Source organism: Peromyscus maniculatus, chromosome 3, assembly GCF_049852395.1.
Source record: "Peromyscus maniculatus bairdii isolate BWxNUB_F1_BW_parent chromosome 3, HU_Pman_BW_mat_3.1, whole genome shotgun sequence".
Lineage (NCBI taxonomy): Eukaryota > Metazoa > Chordata > Mammalia > Rodentia > Cricetidae > Peromyscus > Peromyscus maniculatus.
This window is the reverse complement of record NC_134854.1, coordinates 75,106,192-75,131,525: the sequence shown is the minus strand read 5'-3', so window position 1 is coordinate 75,131,525 and position 25,334 is coordinate 75,106,192. Positions and strand designations below refer to the sequence as shown.

The window sequence follows — 25,334 nt, the reverse complement described above, 5'->3', positions numbered from 1 at the left end:
TTCCAAGCGTGCCAGGGACGCCTGAGATGCCAGGCCTCTAGTGGGGAGAATCTGCTCGCCTCTCAGCTACATTTGTGATTTACTTTCGTCTTTCGGAGCCCAGGAAAATAACTACGGAGATACTAGGCACTGCCACAAAATGGTTCCATTAGTTCCCGCAATTTCCTCCTGGAGGTCTAAGCGAGACCCCGATAGCTCTGCCCACGGATCCCAGCTTCCAAGCAGCCTCAGAGGCTGCAGGGAGTCAGGGCCCACTTTCTGGGTTCACCAAGAACCCTGCTACCTGGGGCCCGGCTGGCCGGAGGAACCGGACCAGGGATGAAGATATTCCAGGCTGGATAAATAAGCAAATCAGACAGCAAACTAATGACACGAAAAACATATTTACACGGGAGGAAAATCGACTCTGGTTATACGAGTGTATGGAATTTGACCTCGCCTCGGAGCAACACTACACAAAAGCTATCTTTAATAGACGCCTGTCGTTTAAGAGCGGCAGGGACACTGTCCTTCACGCGCGCTCACAAAAACAGAGCCGTAATTGTGGCTGCTGCTGTGGGCAGGATTTATTTCTTCAATTGGCTAAATGGTCTTTCCTTCCCCGAAGGTGATATCTGTGTTTCCAAAATTCACAGCTGCGGGCCGGACGGGCAGAACCGACCCCAACCTCTACACAAAAATAAGAGGGGCTACAAAGCCAGGGAAATAAAGTTGTAAATAATTCCAAGTCACCACCTCCCCCTAATCCTCTGTATCCTCGCCGGGCGTGCGATCGGCAGCTGACGGCCTCACAATTGGTACATCCTAATGGAACTGCGAGGGAAATGCAATAATTTTGCCATAATGGGCTGTAACCTCAATTCGACCCCGGCCCTTGCAGCCCGAGGTCGGAAGCGATGCAATGCGCCCTGCCTCCAGAGGGTGGCGCTCGAGTCCGACTGAACGGCGGCGGCGGATGGCGGGCACGCGCCCAGGGCGCGCGCACCACCCCTCTCGCCTCCACCCAACTCCCCCATTAGTGCACGAGTTTACCTCTAGAGGTCATCAGGCAGGATTTACGACTGGACAACAAAAGCACGTGATTCGAAGTCGTACCCCATATTTGGGTGCCTACGTAGGAGGGAACCGAGTACATGTCCCAGTCATTTCCATAATTCATCATAAATTGTGCAAGGGTGCTATAGACGCACAAACGACCGCGAGCCACAAATCAAGCACACATATCAAAAAACAAATGAGCTCTTATTTTGTAAACTCATTTTGCGGTCGCTATCCAAATGGCCCGGACTACCAGTTGCATAATTATGGAGATCATAGTTCCGTGAGCGAACAATTCAGGGACTCGGCGAGCATGCACTCCGGCAGGTACGGCTACGGCTACAATGGCATGGATCTCAGCGTCGGCCGTTCGGGCTCCGGCCACTTTGGCTCTGGCGAGCGCGCCCGCAGCTACGCGGCCGGGGCCAGTGCGGCGCCCGCCGAGCCCAGGTACAGCCAGCCGGCCACGTCCACGCACTCGCCTCCGCCCGACCCGCTGCCCTGCTCGGCGGTGGCCCCCTCGCCCGGCAGCGACAGCCACCACGGCGGGAAAAACTCCCTGGGCAACTCCAGCGGCGCCTCGGCCAACGCCGGCAGCACCCACATCAGCAGCAGAGAGGGGGTTGGCACGGCGTCCGCAGCCGAGGAGGACGCCCCTGCCAGCAGCGAGCAGGCGAGCGCCCAGAGCGAGCCGAGCCCGGCGCCGCCAGCTCAGCCCCAGATCTACCCCTGGATGCGCAAGCTGCACATTAGTCACGGTAAAGCCAGCCGTTTTCTGATCCACGCGTCCGTGGGGGCGCGGGTCTCGGTCCCCCTCTGTTCTTTGCAGCCTCTCTCCGGGTCTCTCTCCTAGTCTCGCCTCTCTCCAGCCCGCAGAGCCTCTCCCTGCGGTTCTCCTTCCCTGCCTTCCGCTTTACTTCCTCCCCATTACTGCGGCAGCATCCTGTGTTCGCAAATACTGGGGGGGAAGGGGGTGGCCGAGCAAGTTTAGATGTTGAAAGAGGAAGAAATTCCATCTGGAACCCTAACGCCTCGGAGCGCGTTTAAGGGTCAGGCCAGCCGAGCAGGGCATGGAGAGGTAGGGATGGTCGTAGGGGCCGTGAATCGGGCTTGTCAGGGTGGATAATTTATGAGAAGGGCTATGCCGGGGGAAACGGCGTTACTAATTAGAGTCCCCTAAAAGGGGCTTGGGGGGAATAATCCCGGCGAGGGTAGGCGAGAATCTGAAGTTTGGGGGCAAGAGAGAGAGAGGGAAAAGGACAGGGAAGGAAAAGAAAGCGGGCGCCCCAAGCGTACAGGCTGGAACAGGAGGCGGCTGGGGCGGCTGGAACTTTAACGGAGGGTGACCTGGAGGCCACTTGGGAACTCAGAAAAAGGCAGTGCTTCGGGGCAGCGTTTCTGAGCGGTGGGCAGACTGGGAGACCAGTGCCCCTGCTTCTGACAACTCGTGCAGGGCCAAAGAGCAGAATGGGGACGAGGGAGAGCCAGGCTGTCCTTCAAGACAGGGTTCCAGCCTCAGGTGGGCCGGTTGTTGCCCGAGTCCAAATCCTGTTGTTTTTCTCTCCAGAGAGGCAGAGGGAAGGAGATTCGGGGCAGGGTGGGTGGGGAGCCAGGGGAGGACTTGTTGAGCTTTCTCCCCAGCTCAGGACCCCGGCTGACTCTTGGAAGCAGGTGCTAAGGGCTTGGTGGCTAAACCGTTGACTTCTCTGTTGCAGACAACATAGGTGGCCCGGAAGGCAAACGGGCCCGGACGGCCTACACGCGCTACCAGACCCTGGAGCTGGAGAAGGAGTTCCACTTCAACCGCTACCTGACCCGCCGAAGGAGGATTGAAATAGCACATGCCCTTTGCCTCTCCGAGAGACAAATTAAAATCTGGTTCCAAAACCGGAGAATGAAGTGGAAAAAAGATAATAAGCTGAAAAGTATGAGTATGGCGGCCGCGGGAGGGGCCTTCCGCCCCTGAGTCTTTGAGTGAAAAGTACTGAGCAGTGTTAGCGGGGCTCCCCGCCCGCCCGTAGTGTCAGTACTAAGGTGACTTTCTGAAACTCCCCCTGTGTTCCTTCTGTGAAGAAGCCCTGTTCTCGATGCCCTAATTCATCTTTTAATCATGAGCCTGTTTATTGCTATTATAGCGCCTGTATAAGTAGATCTGCCTCTGTTCATCTCTTTGTCCTGAATGGCTTTGTCTTGAAAAAAAAAATAGATGTTTTAACTTATTTATATGAAGCAAGCTGTGTTACTTGAAGTAACTAAAACAAAACAAAAAAACAAAACAAAAAAAAAACAAAAAAGAAAAGAAAAGAGAAAAAAAAACCCACACACAAAAAGCCCCCCCTCCAACCTCGTTTAGTGCCAATGTTGTGTGTTGCACTTGAGTTGTTTTACGTGCATGTGCGTGGAAGTGTTCCTGTCTCAATAGCTCCAAGCTGTTAAAGATATTTTTATTCAAACTACCTATATTCCTTGTGTAATTAATGCTGTTGTAGAGGTGACTTGATGAGACACAACTTAACTTGTTCAACGTGTAGTGGCTAGTGGCTGTGACGAAGACTGTGACTCCAAGCGGTGTGTGTCCCTGCGTGCCTTTGTAGGACCCTTTGCACGGACTCTGGAAGTGGCTCTTATAAGCCCAGCTTCAGTGATGTATGTTTTTGTGAACAAAGTTACAAATATTGTCCAAGTCTGGCTGTTTAAGCAAACTGTGATCAGCTTTTTTTTTTTTATTTGTATTTGTTTTTAAGGAAAAAAATACTGACTGGAAACAAAAAAATAAACTTTCTATTGTAAGTTCTCTTGGTCTGATTTGTGCCAAATAGCAAGCGGCTCTTTCTGTTTGTCTGTCTGTCCGGCTGTGCTGGAAGCTGGTGAGTCTGAGGCTCCTTGGGGCAGCTTGCCTGTCCAAGGTGGTCTCCCACCGACACCTTGACTCACAGCCTTCCTAACTAGGAGCCATCAGAAAATTCAGGCCAGAAGAAGGTGGGAAAAGCTGTAGGAGGTTCCAAAGCATGAGTCCACCCTGTCCATCTCTGAGGAAACCAAGTTAACTAACTTAGTGGGTGCCAAAAAGGAGAGGAAGAGAGAAGAGAGAAAAGCCAGGTCTTTGTTAGCCATACTCCGGCCCACACAGATCCTTCACTCCTAAGGCTGTCCTAGGCCTTGCTGAAGGGGATTCTCTGCCAGGATGTAGACCCCAAACCCCCTGCCTACTAACCCACCCCAGCACCCCTTCCCCACTCCTCTCACTTAACCCAGTTGGCTTCTTTTGCTACAATTAATTTGCTACAAATGGAAAGTACTTACCCCATCCTAGCTCCATTGGGAAACTCCTCAGAACGGCTAAAGCGCGCAACTAGAGATTTGCACATTTACCGACTGCTTACACGGATGCCGTCTTTCCTTTTAAAAGTTATAAAACAGTAAACTTTATAAGCCCCAGTTCCGGCTATATGACATTTGGGTGCCAAATGAATAGGGTTTTGTCTATGAATTAGATCGTAAAATCATCCATAGCACAGACAGATCGGCTCACTGGCTATAAAACGTCACGTGGGGCCATTAAAGTAAGTTTTATGGTTTTGGGGAGTTGACATCCAACATTATATACCACATAACATATAATCTCACTAACGCTGGACTCCATTTGACTCTTTTGCAGGCTACGTGTGCTGCCTGGTCATTCAAATTGTCAATTTTAGGTCCAGAAGTGTCCAAACCACAAGTTCTCAAAACTCTCTGAAAAATGGCTCCCTCCAAGTTAAGGTAAGCTCGCCTCTTGAGTTTATTTGCACTCCGCAAAGTTCCTTGCTCTTCTTTCTCTCTGGCTCAGTAACGCTAAAGCTGTCTCTGGATCCAAAATGGGAAAACAAACTTTTCTCTCTGCCCAAATTAGCAGAGCCAGAGCCAGCTCTGTGGAGGGAGGCAGCGCGGTGATCAGCGCCTGTGGCCGAGCCGCATCCCAGGCCTAACTTTAATTGCTGCACCATCGTGGATGTTAATGACTTCCGCTGCTCCCGCCGGCGTGCAAAAAAAGATGATTTTTGTGTGTGTGAGAATGGGTCTGTGTGTGAAAACTTGGCAGCCCCCGCCCCTCTTTCTAAGCTTGGCCAGGTCCAGGCTCTTTGGGGGTCGTGGAGCTCTGGTATGGGGAGAGGGGGGGTCTGGGAGTTGAAGGGGCGCGGGCCACTGGAGTAGAGGGCTGAACTGAACTGGAGAGTTTGAAAGAAAGGCCCAGGCAGGGCTGAGGCCGACACTGGCGGGATTCCTTCTGGGGCTGTGGCAATATGTCTTCACGGGCCAGGGTCATTTGGCAGCCCTGAATTGAGGCGGCGGCCTTTGGGGCTGGGCTTCAGACTGGCTGGGGAGCGTAGATGCTGCCTGGGGCCCTGGCTGTGTGGCAGAGACCAGGCTGCTGGCACCCACAGGGTGCTGGGGACAGCGGGTCCCCACCTAGGAGGTAGGGGGTACTCAGCTTCCCCGCACGCACGCACCGGGCCAGGCCCTGAACCCAGTTCGCCCGCCTGTTCTTTTCATTTCGCTGGCCGTGTTCTCACCCGCCTGTGAGTCTGAAGCAATAAACTTTATGGCCGGATTTAACTTCAGTCTTTGAATCCTCAGGCTAATTGAAAGGGGTAAAAAGCGCTTTCTTTTCTTCCGCCCTGCCTTTCTTCTGACTCCCTTCTTACCTTGTCCTCCATTTCTTTGTAGGAGTAAGACATCAATGCTCAAGACCCTCGAAGGGCCGCTTAGGGGTGGTTCCCTCGATGACACTAAAGATAGAGAAATGCACCCCTCTTCAGCACGCAGACACAGTCTCTCTTCTGAAACTGTGCCTAAAGTTTTGAGGGAAATTGAGGTGTCTTCAATGCCCAACTTAAAAGTCCCTAGAGCCATTAGGCTGTTTTTCTTGACACATCATAAAGGGCAGTTTAGGAAGAAACTGCTCCTTTGTCAGGAGGAGATTTCCTTGTCTCTTTTGTTATTTGTTCTTTCTGTTTGATCCCAGGAAATTTACATAATATATGTTTTCCAAAACAGTCTCCAAAATTACACCAATGAGTGAAGTTAAATAAAATACAAATTTCCTGGATACACTTCCATCCGGGCTCCAGCCTCCCACCTCCTTCAATGGCAACGCAAACCAAATAACTGAGGACTTTCTGGCCTGTCCTGGGGTCTTTTCAGGGTAGGTACCCACCAGAGACCTGATAAGTTCCCCTCAATCCTGTTTAAGGAGCTCAGGCAAAATTTCCAACTATATTTAGAAATGAAGCAAAAAAAAAAAAAATAATAGGCCTCTTCTCTTTCTCTGGAGCTGGGTAGTTCCTTCAAGTACTGGTTGGTAAAGGTATTTACCAAGTACTTACAGAGAAACATTTCAAAGTGTTGATTTGAAATCCTAACAAGTATTATTATATAGATGTATCTTTCATTCAACATAAATCCACAGAAGCCCTAATTCAGAGATCCAAAGAAAGCTAAACTTAGGACATTAAAAAAAAATCAAAACTCTCATAAATCCCATTTCCCCTAAACAGTGGTGAGCTGCAGAATCCACAAAGTTATTTTGTGTGCAGTGAATATTAGTACTTCAGCACTCGGGAATATGTGTCCACCTCTTAGAAAGAACGGGAGTAAAAAAATGTACGTGGGAATGGGTTCTTACTATTTGATGTTTCTGAGAATGTTGGATTCTTTGTTTTGCTGCTCTGAGTTTGGGTTATTGGAAATGTTGGGTTGTGGTTCTGTTTTGGTTATATGTCTGGTGATTTTGCTTGCATAATTTTTTGGTGGTTGAAATTAGGAGGTTTAAAAAAAAAAACCCAAGGGTTGTAGAAATGCTGGTATTCCTGGGTGTACCTGGGAGAAAGAAAGCATCCACAATATCCGTGGGCCACACCCTGAGGTGTGGGAATGGGTAAAAAGGCTGATGGTATCCTATCCAACCAAATACATTCCTAGGGATCTTTCCCACAAATTAAAAAAAAAAAAAATGACAGGCTATGAGTGCTGTCAGCTTGCTTGTTTCTGTGTGCTTTAATCTTCACAAGGCTTAAGTAGAATCTGAGAGGGCAGGTTGACCCACGTGGAGTCAAGTGACTGTGGGCTGCCATTGGAGGGACTGTTCCCTTTCTTACTGTTTTCACGGGAAGTGTATTTAAGATGCTGGCTGGTTATCTGCTCATTTTGTAGATGAGTTATATCTTCTTGTGGATTCTTTTGAGTCTTTTTTTTTTTAAAGAGGAACTTACTTAGAGAGAGAGAGAGAGAAAAAAAAAAAACTCTCCCACTGAGGGCTTTATGAAGACATCCAGCTTCAGCTGGTGGCAGAAATCTGTGTGTTCTCTTGTAAAAGGAGAAGGTGATGGAAATGTGCAGGGCCCTGTTTGTTTCTACAAGCCAAAAGGAATATATTCCCTCAACTATGAGTATCATAGGAAGCTTCTGGTCACACTTGCTTAGGGGTTTGTTAGTGTCTCTCTGGTCTAATTTCACAACATTATGCCAAGATCCCTTTTCTCCTATGATTTCTCACTTTGCCCTGCTTCATTTGGCTCTGAGAGAGCAAGACAGAGTTTTCTCCCAGAAACAGTGGTTCTCACTTGTTGAGAGTTGGAGAATGTAGCATCCCAGCGACCACAGAAGAGAAAATTGGCTGTTAGCTTGCAAGATGCCCTTGCCACCTTCCCTTCTCTGGCTGGGGTCTACCCATGGCTTGCCCATCAGAAAGGAGGCAGAGCATTTTAGGCTGCAGACCCTTGGCTTCCACAAGAGTATAAACAGGATGCCAAGGCAAAAGTTGGGGGGGGGGTGTTTCAGTCAAACAGGGAGGGGGATCCACAGCCCTAAGCTCCAGAACTGGAGGGGAAGCCTAGATTTGTTTCGTTTGGTGTTTTCTGAAAAGAATTTTGTCCCTCTACCAGACCCCTTCTTCACAAACTGGCCTTTTCAATAATAATATTTGTTATGAAGGTTACTGGGTAATTATTGCGATTTTGTGAAGCAGCCCTAGCTGGAGGTGAAGTCTGTCATCGCCTAACAAATGGCGCCCATGCAGTTCACTGCCGGGTTAAGTAAATGCAGAGAATATAAATCTGCACACCCTAGGACCCGCCAGCAGAGCACGCTTTAGTACAAGTTCACAGTCAACCGGCCCTCCGCCCGCCCGGGCCAGCTCTCCCAACAATTAAGGCTGCGGCTTTATTTTTAAATAAAACAAAAACCACCCCACACCCCCTTACCAGCTCACCCTCCCCTCTCTCTTTTCTTACACTTCTGCTTCAAAAGTTTCTCCTGGGCTCCCCTAAATTGTCCTCGTTAGTGGGGTCACCAGCGACTTCAAGTTAATCTAGCTCCTAATTCCTGACTTTAAAAAAAAAAAAAAAAAAGGAGGAGGGGGAGGAGGCTGGTTTGACAGGAAACATGGTCACAACACAAATACACAGAAATATATACTCTGTCCTCTAATTCCAACAGAAAGTGGCAGAGGCAGGACTGCCTAGGATCCAGAGGGGGGCCCCTTCCTCCTGAAGAGGGGGCTCAGGCTGTGTATCTTTGTGGTTAGTGCGTTACAACTGCAGGTCAAAAAGTTGAGGGTCAAAAGTTTACATTGTGCAGCACTCTTAGTCATCTGCACAGACAGAGTTTGATGTCAACGTTAGAGCTGCGATCTTGACTATCAGCACAAAAGATAAAATAGCTCAGAGTGACGCGTGTATCACGGTGTGGACTCCAGGTGAACCCTAGTGGTTGAGTGACCTCAATTACGGAGGAAAGGGGAGAGAATTCCTCTTTTCGGGAGTAATACATGCTGTATTTCATATTGAATTATCACTCCCATTCTGAGGGAATCGCTGCAGGTAAATAGGCATGGCTTACCAAAATACCAAAACCTTAAATGTTGGAGAATCTAGAATGGTTTGTAGGCTTGTCACAAAATAAAAATGCTTAGAACTCATCAGAGGACCACTAAAAAAAAACCAAGTAGCGAGCTTCTAACATTTCTAACGTTCCATTATGTCCCTTTTCTATGAAAAAAGGGAGTGATTCTGATTAGTCAGAGTGGGTTTTTTTATATTGTAATACATATAATGATCTCTAAAGTGTGTTAGAAAAGGGCAGATATCTTGCAAAGAGTATTCTTGGCAATTTTCAAGCATAGATTATGCACCCCAAAAACTGCAACCCAATAAACGCAGAGGTTGTCAGAGCAGGGAGGTGGAAGCCCTCATAAAAGGGGCAGGATTCCTAAAATCACCACTACCCGGAGGAAAGTGCTTATTAGCGTTATTGTGTTCACGTGGTTGGAAATTTCTCTGTTATGTTTATTATTAAACCACTGTTGGATATAAATACTGCGACAATCTGTAGTTCCTACATGCCATGCCATTGTTAAACCACCAGGCTTCTGCTCTCCAGAAAACACCTCTAAAAAATAGGTGTGGACCAGGGGTGGAGGATGAACCCAGGACAAGAAAAGAATTAAGGAGGAGGGTGGGAGAACAGAAGAGAAAGGGGACAGTGTATTCAAGAAGCAGACGGGGAACCATGCCTCATTTGTCTGTTGCAAATGAAGTGTTAACCAATATTTTATTTTTCATACATCTAGATTAGCTTTAAGTGTCTGGGCTGGAATCTATTTTCTAGGGGACATATTTTCTTTTCCTATATGTTGACCTTCAAACAATCAAGGTGGGAAAACAACAATGAGAAAGATAAAATATTTTTCTTCTTTATTTTGGGAATAATTTAAGGACTCAGAATGTCAACCTTGCAAGTATGTTTGAGACAATCTCTACACACTCAGGCTAATTAGATTTAATGGTGCCAGGTGTATGTTCAGTGGTAAAGTAAATATTTCCCAAATGCTGCCTTCATGGAAGCAAGTAACCAGAGGATCTCCTCTACTGTGCAATGGGTAAAGATTTACTCTGGCCAGAAGCTTGGAGCCAAATGGGGTTTGCCAGATGAAATGGAAGGTCACTGCTGTTACAGCAGTGAACACTTCACATCTGGTCTCTTGAAATGAAAAGAAGAGAACTCAGCCCCCACTTGCTCACCCAGAAATTATGTCTCTCCCAGGGAACCTTTCCATTGTATTTTTGGTTAAAGCCATGTGACATGCCTAAGAAACATTTTAACATCAATACTCAAAAACACCCTTTAAGCTAGTCTAGTGACAAAATGGACCTGTGGAAGTCACTGTTTTGAGAATGCTTACCTCCTTAGAGGATTTTGATCATTAAGTTTTTGTTTTGTTTTGTTTTTTAATACCATCCTGGTACTAAAATATAATAATCCTAAAATGCATATCAGTCCTTATATCTGGGCTGTATTTTTATTTTAAACCATCACCAGGAAATTACACCCTAAACAAATTAATTGGTAAAAATGGTCAGTCAAGTGTTGTTCCTCTATAACCAAACGCCTCGTGTAGGTGGGAGGAAGCCCTAAAATGTCACTCCGAGGCAGTTTAAAATCCTGCCATTCCCCTGTGTGCTCCAGGGAAGCGCTGGAGATAGAGGACGGCCTGGAGGCCCTCACTCTAAAGAACAAAGGACAAATACAGTCAATACATCCCATAATGCTTACATTTCCTTTGCCTTTTCCCCTTGGTTTTTCCTGGGAAGGGCTGACCTGGGCAAAGCACCCTGCTCTCTAAAAGACACTGTATAGACCTTTTAGAAGCGCAAAGTCCAAGGCTGAGGTGAACTTCAGGTCAGCGCGTCTAACAAATATGAAAATGTCGGCTGGTGAGGGCGCGCCTGTGACTTAACAAAGACTGTCAATGTGTAAGATTAATAAGAAACAAAATGCACACGGTGTCACTGTTCGGTCACTTTGAAACTTGGGACAGGGTTGCATTCAAGTGGGAAGGCTGTTCCAAATATATTCAAAATGATTCAAATCAGATTCAAACCGGGCTGCAAACACTGCCTCCTCCTATTCCCCCTCTCCCCCAGACTCCCTTCCACTCGCCTCCTCCATCTGGGATTCGAGGACATGATGAAAAGTTATTTCACTTAATGGGATTTTAAGAAAGCTTTTGGGGGAATGTATGTTATCCCTGCACATGGAAATGAGCAAATGTGCTTAGCAGTTTCCCAAGGAAAAGGTAGCTTCAGCCCCGCTTGGGACTAGAGCCAGTTGGTGTGCGGAGATTAGCACGCTCCCTCTCTGCTCCATTCCAGGGCACCCCATCTTTCCTCCCCGGGCAAGATGCTGCTGGTAAACTTTGGTTTGTTTTCTCTAATTGAGTTAGTTTCTTCCTAGCTCTTCTTTGGTGTCTTGGATAGTATGTAAAGACAAGAGGTGCTTTTTAGTTTTAATGTTTTTCAAAAGGTTATCCGATTCAGTGGGATTATGCTATGGCTTGCTTGCCGAGGGAGGCTGTGGAAGGTTCAGGAAAGGTACTGAGACTGTTTATTACAGCCATAAATCTTGCAGTAAAATGTCAAAATGTCGGTGTGTGAGATAACACTTGGTGGTCCTGGCTCCGTTTGTGTTTATGATAGAAGCGCAAAGACAAGTTACAGGCCTTGAGGGATTCTGTGTAAGCCCATCTTCCTCAAGTAATAGAACCTCCGGAAACAGGCATAGTTAACTCACCCAGCTTAACCATATACAAAACAGTGCCAGTGTCTCCTTAATACTTAAAAGTAGAGACTCTGTAGACAATTCTGAGGCTAAACAACATGAATTCTGTGTCTCGGTGCCTGTAAATAATATTAAACAGACACGGCTAGGACTCATGTGCTCAAGCTTGGTGACACCAGGAACAGGCGAGATTCCCTCATCATGCTTTTTTCTGCAACTTGAAACGTAGCCAGATGTGTAATACATATATATTTGTATATATAGTCTATATGTGTGCTACTTATGTTGGATAATTTATGTATATATTCTCTTGCTAGAGAGGGCAGCCACATCACAGGCTCGATTTCCTCCCTCCAGTCTAGAGAGGATATCTAAAGATTATAATCAGTGTTGATTTCTGTCTGCGGCTCAGATTTCATTAAAAAAAAAAATTCAGGGTGACTCATGTCAGTGGACAGTTCTCTCTGGGCACACGCACCCAGTGTGGAAAAGCTCTTTGTACCACTTCAGGGCGACTCCAGTCTGAAACTAACATGATCCTTTCTTTAACCTCTTTTTTTCTAAATTAGTTTAAAGATTAGTCTCATATAATAGTCTTTATGTGGCTAAGCATTAAATGACTATCCATCAAATGGATATATTCCAGCATTTAGTAGCCCAAATGAGTAACCGATATAAATGAAGAGAGAACTGACATTCTTTTTGAAGTGTCTCCAGGCTTGGGTTATAACTTTCCTTGTCTTCGAGACTCAGTTGTGAGAAGGTTGCTGGTTTATCCTGCTGTCTGAAAAATCAACTAGGTGCTCCACCTCAACTATCTTTGCTTTGTATGCCAACATGAGTTATTTCTAGAATGGTGACATGCCAGTGTGCACTGTTTTCCTGTCATACAAAGGGGATCTAGGCGGGTCTGCTATTCAGAAGAAAGGAAAGAGGACGGACACAGTACGAATGAAGCATCAGTATTTACTTCAAAGATCAACATTAGGTGGAATTAATAAGTAATTTATTTGTTAATAATGGCATAATTAGTTTACCCATCAAATTTCAATTACCAAATGGCAGACAACAGTCCCCTCTCTCTCCTTTCCGGAGCTACTGATATCGTTAATATGCTAATTTTCAGCAATTCAGGGATTACAGGCTGTCCTGTAAATATAGCCCTCGCCGCTGATACAGCCTGAGAAAACAGCATCCAAAAGGAGGAGGAGGAAAAAAAAAAAGGTTAGAAAAGGCCGATGGACGATCAGACCCCGCAAGGGTCTTATTCTATCTCAAGCTTGTTTTTGTTTGGAGTTTGTTCTGTAATGCGAAGTTACTGGATTCAAGCCGGGTTTTGTGCATCCCCATTCTAGGGTGGAGGTCTCACAACAGCGCCTGGTAAAGGAGGCATGTTTAGCTCTCGTCTGCCCCTCCATCAACTGCAATATGGGAAGTTCCAAATCGTAAATGAAATGCTGTACAAATTCTGCCTCTGGGGGGAAAAAAAAGAAAGAAAAAAAATTAAGCATCCATGAGGTTTTACTGGAACGCCCTCGCTGGACATCCTTGACTGGACTGTTCAGCGGTCCATTCCACCCACCCTTCCTGTGCGGCTCCAGGCCGGCTTCGCAAAGCAGGGACCCCCCCACCCCCAGCAGCTGGGTGGATGTGCAGGGTGTTGGTGAGGAATCAATGGGCGAAAAAAACGGGTCTGTAGGCCTCCTTCGTTTTGTTCCGGAGTTAGGATAAAAAGCCAGGGTCTGCCTCTTGGTCCCAGTGTCCTTCCCTCTCCTGGAAGGCCTCGAACCCCTGGAGGATCACCCGAGGCCTGGATGGACAGGAAGTCAGCGCTGAGCCCTGGAGACCAGCTGCCCCAAGGCCTAGGACAGACTTGGGCAGGAAGGGGGCTCGAAAGGACCCATAGCCTAACAGGCACCGATTTCTCAGCCGGAATCCAAGTTGGGGGGCTGAAGAACCCAAGCCCCTGCTCGCTCCTCCCGCCCGGGTGGATAGCGGCATCCATCACGCCCCCGCACGTTTCCTGATCCGGGTCCGCGCGCGCGGATCGCCCATTGGCCGGGTCGCGGCACGTGGGGCGCGGGGGCGGGGCGCGCAGGGCTGCGGGGAGCGCGCGGGGGCGGGGGGAGGAGCGGCGCGAACTTCGGCGGGGACGGCGGGAGGGGGGAAGGGCAGGCGTTTGACAGCGGGGGGAGGGGCGGGCGCCGGGGATGGGGGGGGATGGGAAGCGCGGCGAGAGGGGGAGGGGCCTCGGCGAGCGCAGAAAAACGACACCGCGAGAAAAATTAGTATTTTTGCACTTCACAAATTAATGACCATGAGCTCGTTTTTGATAAACTCCAACTACATCGAGCCCAAGTTCCCTCCCTTCGAGGAGTTCGCGCCGCACGGCGGCCCGGGCGGTGGGGACGGCGGCGCGGGCGGGGGTCCCGGCTTCCCGCGGCCCCAGAGCACCCCGCACCTGCCGGCCCCGAACCTGCACGGCGCCCGCCAGCCCCCAGCCTACTACGCGCCGCGGGCGCGCGAGTCCAGCTACCCCGGGGGCCTGTACCCCGCGCCCGCCTCCGCCTGCCCCTACGCCTGCCGCGGCGCCAGCCCCGCGCGACCCGAGCAGTCCCCGGCCCCCGGCGCGCACCCCAGCCCGGCCCCGCAGCCCCCCGCGCCCCCTCGGCACTGCGCTCCAGGCCCCGCCACCCCGGCTGTCGCGACGGGGGGCAGCGCCCCCGCGTGCCCGCTGCTGCTGGCGGACCAGGGGCCGGCGGGCCCGAAGGGCAAGGAGCCCGTGGTGTACCCCTGGATGAAGAAGATCCACGTGAGCGCCGGTATGTGGCGCCGCCGGGAGGGCAGCGGGCGAGGGGGCGCGGGGCAGGGCGCGGGAGGGGACCCCCCATCTGGCCCGCGCTATGGCTGTGGGTGTGTGCGCGCTGCCCTAAGCCTGGTCCCAACGTGAGAACCCTTTTGTACCCAGGGTCCCTTTATCCCAAGATTTACGAGACGCCAAACTGTTAGGGCAGTAATTATAGCCCCCATAAATTTAATTGCCCTGGCAGAGGCTCCGGGCCATGTGTCTTTGAAGCTTTTCTTCAGCCCCAATGCCCAGCACCATTCTTTATGGCTCTCGGGTGTTTCCCGTTGTCAATAGCCTGTGAAACATTTTCTTTGCCGTTTTATGTATCTTGCGTGAACTTGGTGTCAGGTTATTATATAATGATGATGTCCAATTGCTCTTCCCCACCCTATCTCCTCTCTCCTCCTCTCCTTCTCTTCCACTCCCTCCTCCTTGGCCTTCTCTATCGGGGTTCTGGCGTTCAGTCAACCCCAGTTATAACGGAGGCGAGCCCAAGCGCTCTCGAACCGCCTATACCCGGCAGCAGGTCTTGGAGCTGGAGAAGGAATTCCATTTTAACCGCTACCTGACCCGGCGGCGCCGCATCGAGATCGCCCACACGCTCTGCCTGTCTGAGCGCCAGGTCAAGATCTGGTTCCAGAATCGGAGAATGAAGTGGAAGAAAGACCACAAACTTCCCAACACCAAGATGCGATCTTCCAACCCTGCCTCGGCCCCTGCCGGCCCTCCTGGAAAAGCACAAACTCACAGCCCCCACCCCCATCCCCACCCTCTACCTAGTGCCTCCACACCCATTCCCTCCTCCATATAACCATCTGGGGACCTGAATCAGTTTCTGTCACTCACCTGCCCTTCTCCTCTCCTGCCCCTATCCTCATCCACTCCTCTCCAAGGAAACCATAACAGACACCAAAACAAAATTCAACTTGGTGGAAACCATAACCAAAAAGAAGACATTATCCCTGGTAAGTGTCTGTGCGATCCCCAAGAGGACATCTGTCCTGGACACTGCCTAGTGGAACAACCTGCTGACCTGGACAACCTTGCCAGGGTTGGATACCTGTGAGGAAGCACGCGTCATCACATACCTTTGAGTCAGCTGGACAGCGTGCTGACTGGGGACGTGTACTTGTATCTTTGTTACAAGCAGAAGAAACAGCCCCTTCCTTTCCCAGCTCCTTACCTTCCTCTTCTACATTAAGGCAGCTCACAGGAGCTTTACTGAGTAGACATTGTGGACCTCACCAGATTATTTAATTCTCAAAAATGTGTAGACCTTGATGGTAGGTGTGGCATGTAGTTTCCTCTCCTTGCATTTATTTAAGATACTGTTATAGAGATATTGTTGTCTTACTCTCGGGCACAATCTTGGGGGAGAGGGAAATGCATTTAGACCCACTTGCAACTGTACAAAGTGATATGGCTGTGTAAAAAGGAAAGTGCTAAGAATAAACATTTTAAAAAACATTAAAAGCCTAAGAGACAGATTTGTGTGTATTCCAAGCTTTTCACAAAAAACAAAAAAAATCAAACCAAAACAACAAAAATCAACTCCTCTTGGTGGAGATATTTGACCTTGTGTGCAGAAGCCTTGTAGGCAGTGTGAGCTGGGGTCACATTCTTAGTACTCCCAGAATGTGTGCCTCTGTATGTGTCTGTATAAGTGTGTGCTCAACTTGATCTGAATTCTTGTCAAGCTTGACCCACTGTGGAAATGTTCCAAAAAGCAGAATGCTCTTGAGTCCTGAGAGGGCTCCTCTTCTTTCCAAACTTGGCCAGGCTTTTAGGCTTCAAGTCTCTGTAAGGCAGAGAAACATGTCTGTCCCCGCAGTGAAAGTTGAAACCGTGCAGAGCAGAGGCCCAGGAGTTTCTGCAGCTGCTCCACAGGGTGAACTCTGAGCACACTTGGAGAGAGGCGGCCCTTGGCATCTGTTGTACCTTCACACTTCATCTGCCTGTTTCCCTGGAGATAAAAAATAGTTTATGCAAAGGCTTGAGATTGCTTTTTGGGTTTTGGCTGGTCTTAAGGTCTTCTCGCTGAGCACAGCTTGGGAATTTTTGTTTGCTTCTCTAAGAAGAGCCTTTAGAGTAAAGTGGACTTTCCCCCCCATACGCTCCAAAGTATCCTCTGAGGAAATAAGAAGTGGAATGACACCCCAAAATACACCCTAAGCAAGGTAGATTTGGAAGAGCTCACTGTTGGAAGGAAGCCAACCCCTGATTAGGGTCACTTTCCTCAGTGCCCTGGGGTGTGTCTGTGCACTCTCTGAGTTCCAGATCTCAAGGGTGAAAAAAACACTGAAAACTCACCTCTCAACCTCTGTAACCCTGGTATTTGTTCATTGGTTGAAATTTGGTCCTCTGACAGCGCTCTCTCTCTCTCTCTCTCTCTCTCTCTCTCTCTCTCTCTCTCTCTCACACACACACACACACACACACACACACACACCGCATAGAACAGAATATTAGAACTGCCACTTGGCCTTGAAACAGCAGTTTTGGAGGTTTGTAGTAAATGCAGGAGAGGGGAGAGTTTTTCACCTACTTCTGTAAGAGGAGATTTAAAGCCATTTCCGCAAGTGGGACACAGGCTCAGCCACCCTTGCTGCACTGAGTACAAGCCAGGGGGGTCTGCTCTCTACCTAGAGTTAGGCCAGCTTTTAGAAAGAAGTGAGAGGCCAAGAAAATCCATGGGGAAAGGAGTATACACATGCCTTCCCAGGTTAGGAAGAACCTGGCATAAAGTGCATTTTATAAGGAGAGAGCAGGCGCTAAGCATTTCTGGAGGCAATGTAGCTGCTGCTACAACTTATTAACCCCCCTACTACATGCACTTGTAAAGCAAAATTAAATCACACTGAAAATAGCAATTTCCCCAGGAATCATTAATCACCTCATACAATAAATACTTCTTTGTAATTCAACAGCAATTCTGAAAAGGCGTTCTCTGGGAAAAGTCTTTGGAGGAGAGAGGGATGCTCTTGCAAATAATGCTTTCTCAGGCTAAGAGGCAGCATCTTGCTTGTCTGCATATATATATATATATATATATATATATATATATATATATATATATATGCATGCCTAGGCTCATAGTGGAAATTGACTGTCAAGCCGCAAAACCGCAAATGGCAGATTTTCATCATTTAAGGTAAATTCGTATATTTCTCCTCAGTGGGGAAGGAAGGATGTGAGACATTCACTGGCTTCATTCTGGATCTTGGTAGGTAGGTAAAGGGTACGCCTTTCATTTGTCCATTCAGAAAAGGAAGTGAGAGACAGGATCCTTTTTTCTGCTGTTTTGGGATGTCATTTTTGTATTGATGATTAAGGCATTGGTGTTTTGCAAAACCAAAATTATTGGAGATGGTACAAATGATTATGCCATTTCTTCATGGTGGGTGTTTGATTTGTGATTCAGCCAGCCTTTAAGGGAGCTTGCTATAACAGCTTAGAAAACCTCACTGTGTGCTCTAAAATCCTTCATTGTCTGCCCTTTGTCAGGGCAACCATAGGAGTTCACTGAGAGGACAGATTTTCTATCTCATTAATTGTGTGTGTGTGTGTGTGTGTGTGTGTGTGTGTGCGTGCGTGCGTGCGTGTGTGTGTGTGTGTGTGTGTGTGTGTGTGTGTGTGTGTGTGTGTTTAAAGCAAACCTACTAGTCCTTCAAACCCTTGACCTTTAAAGACAGTATTTTGTGTAAGCTCCTAGCTCTCTCGCCAAAGCGGCCCTGGCACATGCTCAGCCCACTTTCCCCTCTCTTCCTTCAATCCACACTCATCCGCTTTAGTCACAGAGCCAAGCTGTGCAAGACTCTGGAGAGAAAAGTTTTGTCAACATCTGAAATCAACCTAAATCGGGTAGGAGACACTTTAACGGTCACAGTTTGAATTAAGTACTTAACACTCTCCCCCTTGAAGAAAAATGGCAGTTTGCAGGCTTTCTTTGCTAGTTTTGCTGAAATCTACGATATACCCGGTGTTTTATTACAGCAGGAATTCATCTGTGACAGGCGTAGTGGAGTACTTAATACCCAGGATGGAGCTCATGGGAAGATTACCCAGATATATGGGGTGGGCCCACTCACACCCTCTGTCTTTATGTCATCAATCCCAGAGTGCCCCACTCCCTCTACTTCGTCCCCTTCTCCCCATGGCTCCTGGACACCACTGTCCCCCTAAGCTTTCCAACTGTGCCCTGGTCCCCTGCTGGACTCCCTCTAGCAGTTCCAACATAGAAACAGATCAGCAACCCTTTAGAGAGACACCCCAGAGAATAAATGTAGCAGATGACAACCTCGGGCTTCTCATCCTCATGACTGGGCTCTGTACAAGCAACAGGCCTTCACCATTATTCTCTTGATGAATTAATAGGTACAGTCCTGCAAGGAAGAACTCAGGCCTAACCCTTCCCAGCTGCTGCCCCTGGCATCCCTTTTCTGTATTATGCACTGCATCAAGGGGAAAAAATGCTTTGTATCTCAAAGAGGATGGTGTCTGCCTGGCAGTGGTGGCGCATGCCTTTAATCCCAGCACTGGGGAGGCAGAGGCAGGCGGATCTCTGAGTTTTAGGCCAGCCTGGTCTATGAAGTGAGTTCTAGGACAGCCAGAGCTACACAGAGAAACCCTGTCTTGAAAAAAAGGAATGGTATACAAAGCAGAAGAGGAGAAGAAATGGGCTAATACCATGGGTGGTGGTGGTGGTGCTGCTGCTGCTGCTGCTGCTGCTGGTGGTGGTTGGTGGTGGTGCTGGTGCTGGTGCTGGTGTCATGAAACCTTCTAATCTGTAACTTCTGCCTTGGAACTCAGATGTCCCCATAGCTAATCTGAAGATGTCAAGTGTTCAAGATGAAAGAGAATGGGGGGCCATTTTGGTTCAGTTGTCTCAGTTTACAGAAGAGGAAACTGAGGCAGTTGAATGACTCTCTTCATTTTCCTTATGCTAACGAGAATGTGGGTTGTAGAACCATTGGCATTGCTCTGGATGGGTATAAGTGCATGGGCATCTTTCTGCTTCGGGATAAACAGAAATGGAGAACTGGAGATAGATGTCTAGGCTTGTGCTGATGTGCAGGGCCACAGGTGTGTGTATAGCCTGGGAAATTATTAATGCTGCCCTGGGAGATTAGGTAACTAAACTGCCTTATCCTGTATCCTGTTCATTCCAACAGGTGGGCTGACCACTGAGTTCAGGTGAAGGACTTCTGGTCCCTACAGTGCTGGTAGCCCCAGGATGATTAGTTCTGCAGAGAGCTCAACCTAGTATTTCCACGACATTCCCTTTTAGGACAAGGATGGTTGTGTTTTGGAGGCCCAGGGAACAAAAAAGCCAAGTATGGACCTTGGTTGCCCCTGATCAAGGTGTAGCACCTATTAGAGTAGAGGGAGATATTGAAATTGTGATTCCTGTGGTCACGTGACTCATTAAATAATTAATGCAGATCGTCAGGAATGGATCTGAGTCGTCAGGGCCTCACTAGGAATGAATCTCTCAGTAGTGAGACTCCAACTTCCTATTTGATTTTTAAGTACACATACCTTCAGAGCTATCTCCAAAGGCATTTAACTCCTTCAGGAAGAGCCTTTCAACGTGGAGAACGGAGCTGTCTGGCGCTTACCGGGTCCAAGGCTTTCTTGTAAGATTGCTGCGAGTTCAGGGAGGCTCTGTGTCAAGGGAAATGTGAGTTTGGGTTCAGGGTTTTTCTTTTTTTCTTTTTTCTTCTTTCTTGTGGTCATGCCCTGGTTTTGGTGATGAAGTGGGACAGAAGCACAGACAGTTGGTAATGCTCTGATTCACGCTGGGGAAGGCTGCAGAGATACCACAGAAGGAGCACGCGGCTTTGTTCAATTTTTCCCGGTGTTCATAAATCACAGGCGCTAGGCAAGTGAGGGAGCAAGTGGACGCCAAAACACCAGAGAGGCCACAACGGCTGCAGCCATTGCAGAGCGAGAGACCTGAACAGCATCTCTCCGTGACTCATTAGTCTGAAGGATTTACGGGGGAAGAGGAACCATGAATATTAGACTTAAGGATAAAGAGATAGCAGCAACAATAATAACCATAATAATTTCAATACTCCTAAGCCTTGTGGTGGTGGTGGTGGTGGTGGTGGTGGTGGTGGTGGTGGTGGTGGTGGATTGGGGCATAGCAGATCTTTCTGGGATGAAGCTGAGTAGTAAAGTACACAACATCTTAGGCCCTCACCCTGCTCAGGAGTCCCAAGGCCAGGGACTTGAAGACACAAAGTGAGAGTTTGAACAGGACAAAGGGGTCCAGAGTAGATTCTGGCCCTGAGCACTCTTGTGGAGGGTAAGGGCTATGGGTGGATTCGTGGCGGAAGGCACCTGCCAGTGTGTTGCCAAAACCTCAGCATTCTAGGAGGCTCCCAAGCCAAGAGCCAGGCAATTCCGCAGCTCCTTGGTAATTCTTTTCTGGCTATCAGCTGGATTTCATGGGTGTAGGGCAGACCCACACAGGGCTGGTTTGGAGCAGGCTGGCAGGTGGGTAGTGATTGGGTCTGGGCTGTAGAAGCAAAAAATCCCGCACAGTCTCAGCAGAAGCCCAACAAGCTGGGATTATTCTCTGCACTTCCCTTTTCCCAGAAAGTCATCAGGGGCACTTTGACCATTTTCTGGCTGGTAGACAAGGGGGTGCTAAAATACAGAGGCATGGGGCTGCAGTGAAGTCTGGGGGGTGCTGGGGGATGGGGAGGCTTTCACAGGTGGGTATTTATTGTCCAGCACTTTGGTCTTGCTTGGTTTCTGGCAGCAGTAGTTGGTCTGTTCTTAGGGACTGGGCACCGCTCTAGTCCTGCCAGCCCACCAGGACCGAGAAATAGCTTGCCCAGCCCTTGAATGAACCAGAAGACAAAACCTCCCAAGACTGCCCCGATCTGTGGACTGAGCAGGGGTCTGATTTCCCGCCAACAGAAATGAACGCTATTAGTGAGGTTTCAGCAGAGCCTCTGATTGACTGCTTCCAGACAAGGCTTCCCATTGTTTGCAAAAGAAAATAAAGCTTGCGTTCACATTCCCCAAGTTGGGGTACAAGCAGAGCTCTGCCAGCGGAATCCGCATCACCAGCAAAGCCATCTTATTTTTTCTTCCCTCTAATTCATTCTCCATCCCCCCAAAAGCTATACAAAAGGAAAAGGAGATTGTGGGTGCAGAGATGGAGTATGTATTTGTTTTACAAAAATAAATCACCATCTTCAGGCCATTTGTAGACTGGAATATTTCGAGCTATGAGTGCGTCTCATGGACCAGTGCCCTGGCGACAACTCCGTGTCCGCGTCACCCTGGGGCCACCCTGGCGCCCACACAGGACACATTTCTAACTCCAGTCTTCATTCCCTTCCTTCACAGCCACCATTCACCCTCTGGTGTTTATTTGTCTGCAGAGTGCCTGGACCCTGGAAAAAGCGATTCCCTGAGCACCTGGGATTGAAGACCATTCCTGATTCAGATTTAAACATCCTTGGAGGTAAGTGTTGCGCCAAACTCTTCCTCAGGCTTGGGACTTTGCACCAGGAGGCAGGGAGAAGTGTACCGCCCCCACTCCTGGCAACTAGAGCTGGTTGAAAGAGGTTTTGGTCAATATTTAACTTTGGCAGACTTTGGAGCTGGGCTCCGGGAGGACCATGCGGTTGTGAAGGCAGACAAAGAGCAGGCTCCAGAGCCCGTAGTAGGCAGGAGCAGAGAGTGCAGAGCAAAGGATGAGGGAGGGAGAGCCAGAGCGGGTGTGCTGTGTCTTCCTCCAAGCCCCAAAGAGACCCCCAACTGAAGCAAACCCAGCAGAAGCAGACTGGAGAGCCAGGGTGGCGAAGGGGCTGCAATGTGGGCTGTGGCTGGGGAGGCCGGATGCTATGAGTTCCGAAATTGCCATCCAGTTCCAACTCTGGGTTGAGAAAACTTGTCTCCACCACCTGCATTGTCTCTGGTCTTTCTGCCTTGAGAGATTTTTGCCAGTGTGTAGGCCCTGCTCAGGCAGGGTCTGTCCCAGTCTTTTATGAGAGCAGATCCACAGTACTTCCCACAGGAAAAGCTCAGATCTTCTATGTCTGAATGTTTTCTTTTTCTATTTGGAACAAGGGAAAAAGTCTTTAAAATTCTTTTCAAGTTCTGGCTTAATTTGTTCTTTTAGTTTGAGATGCAGGGAGGTAATTACTGTGGTTTATTACCTTGTAAAAGAGCCATAAATTACAGGCCTGTTTGGGGGAGGGGCTGCTGAAATAGTTTTCAGAAGTTTAGTGTGAACGAATGAGTTTGCTTTGTTCTTTCAGGGGTTAATTTTTTTTTCTGGTGCTGGGAATGGAACCCAGGGCCTCTGCACATATCAAGCAAGCACTCTACCATTGACCTATGAGGTACCTCCAACCCAGGGATTCTTCTTTAAAAAAAAAAAAAAAAGCCAAACTTTTCAGATTTTGTATTCTGTTCCCTAGGTCCAAATTTTTCCTAAAATTTGCTCCCCAGACAGATATCAGATTGCAAATTAATTTCAGCATGCTACTTAGTGGTGCTTTAAGGCTGGGATGCAGTTTGGAATACCATTATTTTTATCAGATAGGAAGTAAACAGTCCCAGTAATGGAGTCTCAGCTATGGGCATCTGTTTATATCAGATACAGACGGAACATTTTAGTTATTTACAACTCAGCCTGTATACATGATTTGCATATCTACAAGTAATAGAATGATTGCCGATATCGGAAGCTGCAGGAGTCTAACAGGATGCACACACACACACACACACACACACACACACACACACACACACACACATATCCACTGGTGTCGAGAGAGCTTGGAGCCCATTTGTACGGCAGTTTGTACCCACAGGAAACATCTCATGTTAAATACAGACTTGTCATTTAAGTACAGTTTTGATAGAGAAATCAGATTGCATTGTTTGAGTACAGATATATCTAATCTGCCAACAGCCTGGCAAATATTGACTGATAGTCTGTATGCTTGGTCACCTGCTCCTCCCAGGCCAACTTTCCCCCACTTTGGCTCTGGTGGCCTGGCTCACAGTATGGGTTCTCTGGCCTGGCCAGAGCAGAGTGAGTGGACCCCCCATCCCCACCCCCACCCCCTAGTTTTGCTTCAGGAACGTGGAGTTCAGAGTGGTGAAGGAAGAATCTCAGCTGTTGGGCGCCTGTGTGGTTGCCTAGCCTCACTTCACTCTTAGGAGAGTTTTGTTTTGCTTTGTTTTCTCACAAGTTAAATTTCTTTTGACTTCCTCCGAGTTCTTTTCCCTTCTCATCCCACCAAATCACCCACATCAGTCCTCAATGTTAATTGTTGGGCAGCAGTCGGAGCATTAATGGGGATGTTCGTGGCATGGAGGCTGCAACATGGGTCTGAGGGGCCAGTGGGCCTCACTGCAGGTGAGGCACTTCTCTGAAGCAGCTCCAGGGGCTGCTGCTATTGACTTATGGCCTCAAGAGTTCCAGTTTGCTTGAAACTGTTGAGAGAATTCGGAAGGCAGCCCTTCTTATCTTTGAATCAATGCCTCTGCAGAAACCTAGGAGGGAGCTGTCAGAGATTGGGCCATATCTCTAGGTCCCTCTCTATGGTATCTGGAAAGCTCAATGTGAATGACAGGCACTGGGGAATGGACAGAAGACACAAAGATGAGTGGATTGAGTCCTTGGAAGGCAGAAGAATATGTTATGGAAGCCAGCATTTGGTCTGTTCTTTATCTCAAAGAGATAAAGGTTTGGATTCTTGCTTTCCAGCATCTGAGTTAGGTCATGGCTAGGAAAGTTTTTATGGAAGTCCTCCAGGCATACCACAGTCAGAACCTTAGAAGTGTGCTGCCACCAGCTTAGGCTAGTACTCACTTCCAAGGTTGTGATTTGGGCACCCCCATCCCTCAGGAGAAAGTCTCAACAAACTCCTTCTGGGTCCCTTCTGGAGAGAAAGAATGGGAGACTCACATAAGGTCTTCTGCAGTTGCTACAAATAAGTCCCCACATTCAGGGCCAGCTGAAGACTAATTCTCCAGGAATAAGACTTGTGGCATGCTCACAACACTCCAAGTTCAGATACCAGGACTGGGAATTTTTTTAGACAGCCTGTGAAAAGGTTGAAATGTGTGGGTGATGTCACCAAGCAGAAGGCAAGAGTAGGGGGTGGGTGGAGACTGGGAGGACAGTTTGTTTTAGCCAGGTTCTACTAAGCAGAACCAGTTCAGTTCCATTTCAGCTGGCAGATGTGGAGTTAGTTGTCTTAGGGGGTGAGTGTATAGAACAGTGTGCAGGTAGGGTCTCAGGCTGTCTGGTAGGTCAGCGCAGGAGACTCCAGTGGAAATAAGGGCTTCCCCCTATTTCAGAGGCAATTAGATCACTCCCTCTTACATTTTTCATCGTTGGAAGCATATAATTTCACGTATCACTCAGCTATGCACTGAGGAAATGCATAAGTATGGGGCATTAGGTCTCTCCAGATTTAGCAAAATCTTGACCCACAACTTTATAGCGGCACACAGCTTTGCTAGTAGGCTGCCACTGACCCAAACCAACTGGACTTGGGGGAGAGGCTTTAACGTTTTGTCAGGTAATTACAGGCCCTTTTGGTTTCTCCAGTGACTGTGGTGGATGGCGTGGGTGTTAGCAAACTCCATACAATTGCATGCCATAAAGAAATCTGCTGACTGATCCACTGACTGGCCAGTTATCTCTGGGCTTGGCTCTTGCCTTTTGGTCTGTGGGTCGGGTCAGAGAAGCCAGGAGGGGGTAGTGGCTGGGCATGCTGAATTCAATTTGTCTGTAGAAGAGGAGGCCACAGGGAAAGTGGACACTAAGAAGACAGACAGCGTTCTCTTGTGTTGGGAGTGTGTGTAAAGA

The 25,334-nt window shown here is 48.4% G+C and overlaps 3 protein-coding genes and 1 long non-coding RNA gene across 5 annotated transcripts in view; 3 read left to right on the top strand and 1 right to left on the bottom strand.

Annotated features, from left to right (window-relative positions):
• The window catches only part of Hoxa3 (homeobox A3), a 44,342-nt gene that overhangs the window by 7,694 nt on the left and 11,314 nt on the right, over nt 1-25,334 (top strand). The window contains exons 2-3 of the mRNA XM_006982206.4: nt 4,697-4,800; nt 21,883-21,965. The gene's annotated coding sequence lies outside the window, so the exon portion shown is untranslated. The remainder of the gene's footprint in view (nt 1-4,696; nt 4,801-21,882; nt 21,966-25,334) is intronic.
• Nucleotides 902-3,832, top strand: Hoxa5 (homeobox A5). The gene is made up of 2 exons (XM_006982205.4): nt 902-1,796; nt 2,754-3,832. Exons 1-2 carry the CDS (start codon nt 902-904, stop codon nt 3,002-3,004), a joined length of 1,146 nt encoding a protein of 381 aa, XP_006982267.2. The 3' UTR covers nt 3,005-3,832.
• LOC107401841 (uncharacterized) lies at nt 12,584-13,683 on the bottom strand. Of its 2 annotated transcripts, none has more exons than XR_013049848.1 (2): nt 13,438-13,683; nt 12,584-13,108 (listed from the first exon to the last, which is right to left on the bottom strand). It is a non-coding gene; the product is annotated as an uncharacterized LOC107401841 (long non-coding RNA). The 2 variants fall into 2 exon arrangements; XR_006070336.2 differs by having other exon boundaries at nt 13,553-13,683.
• On the top strand, nt 13,861-15,385 carry Hoxa4 (homeobox A4). The gene is made up of 2 exons (XM_006982226.4): nt 13,861-14,456; nt 14,947-15,385. Exons 1-2 carry the CDS (start codon nt 13,946-13,948, stop codon nt 15,291-15,293), a joined length of 858 nt encoding a protein of 285 aa, XP_006982288.4. The 5' UTR covers nt 13,861-13,945; the 3' UTR covers nt 15,294-15,385.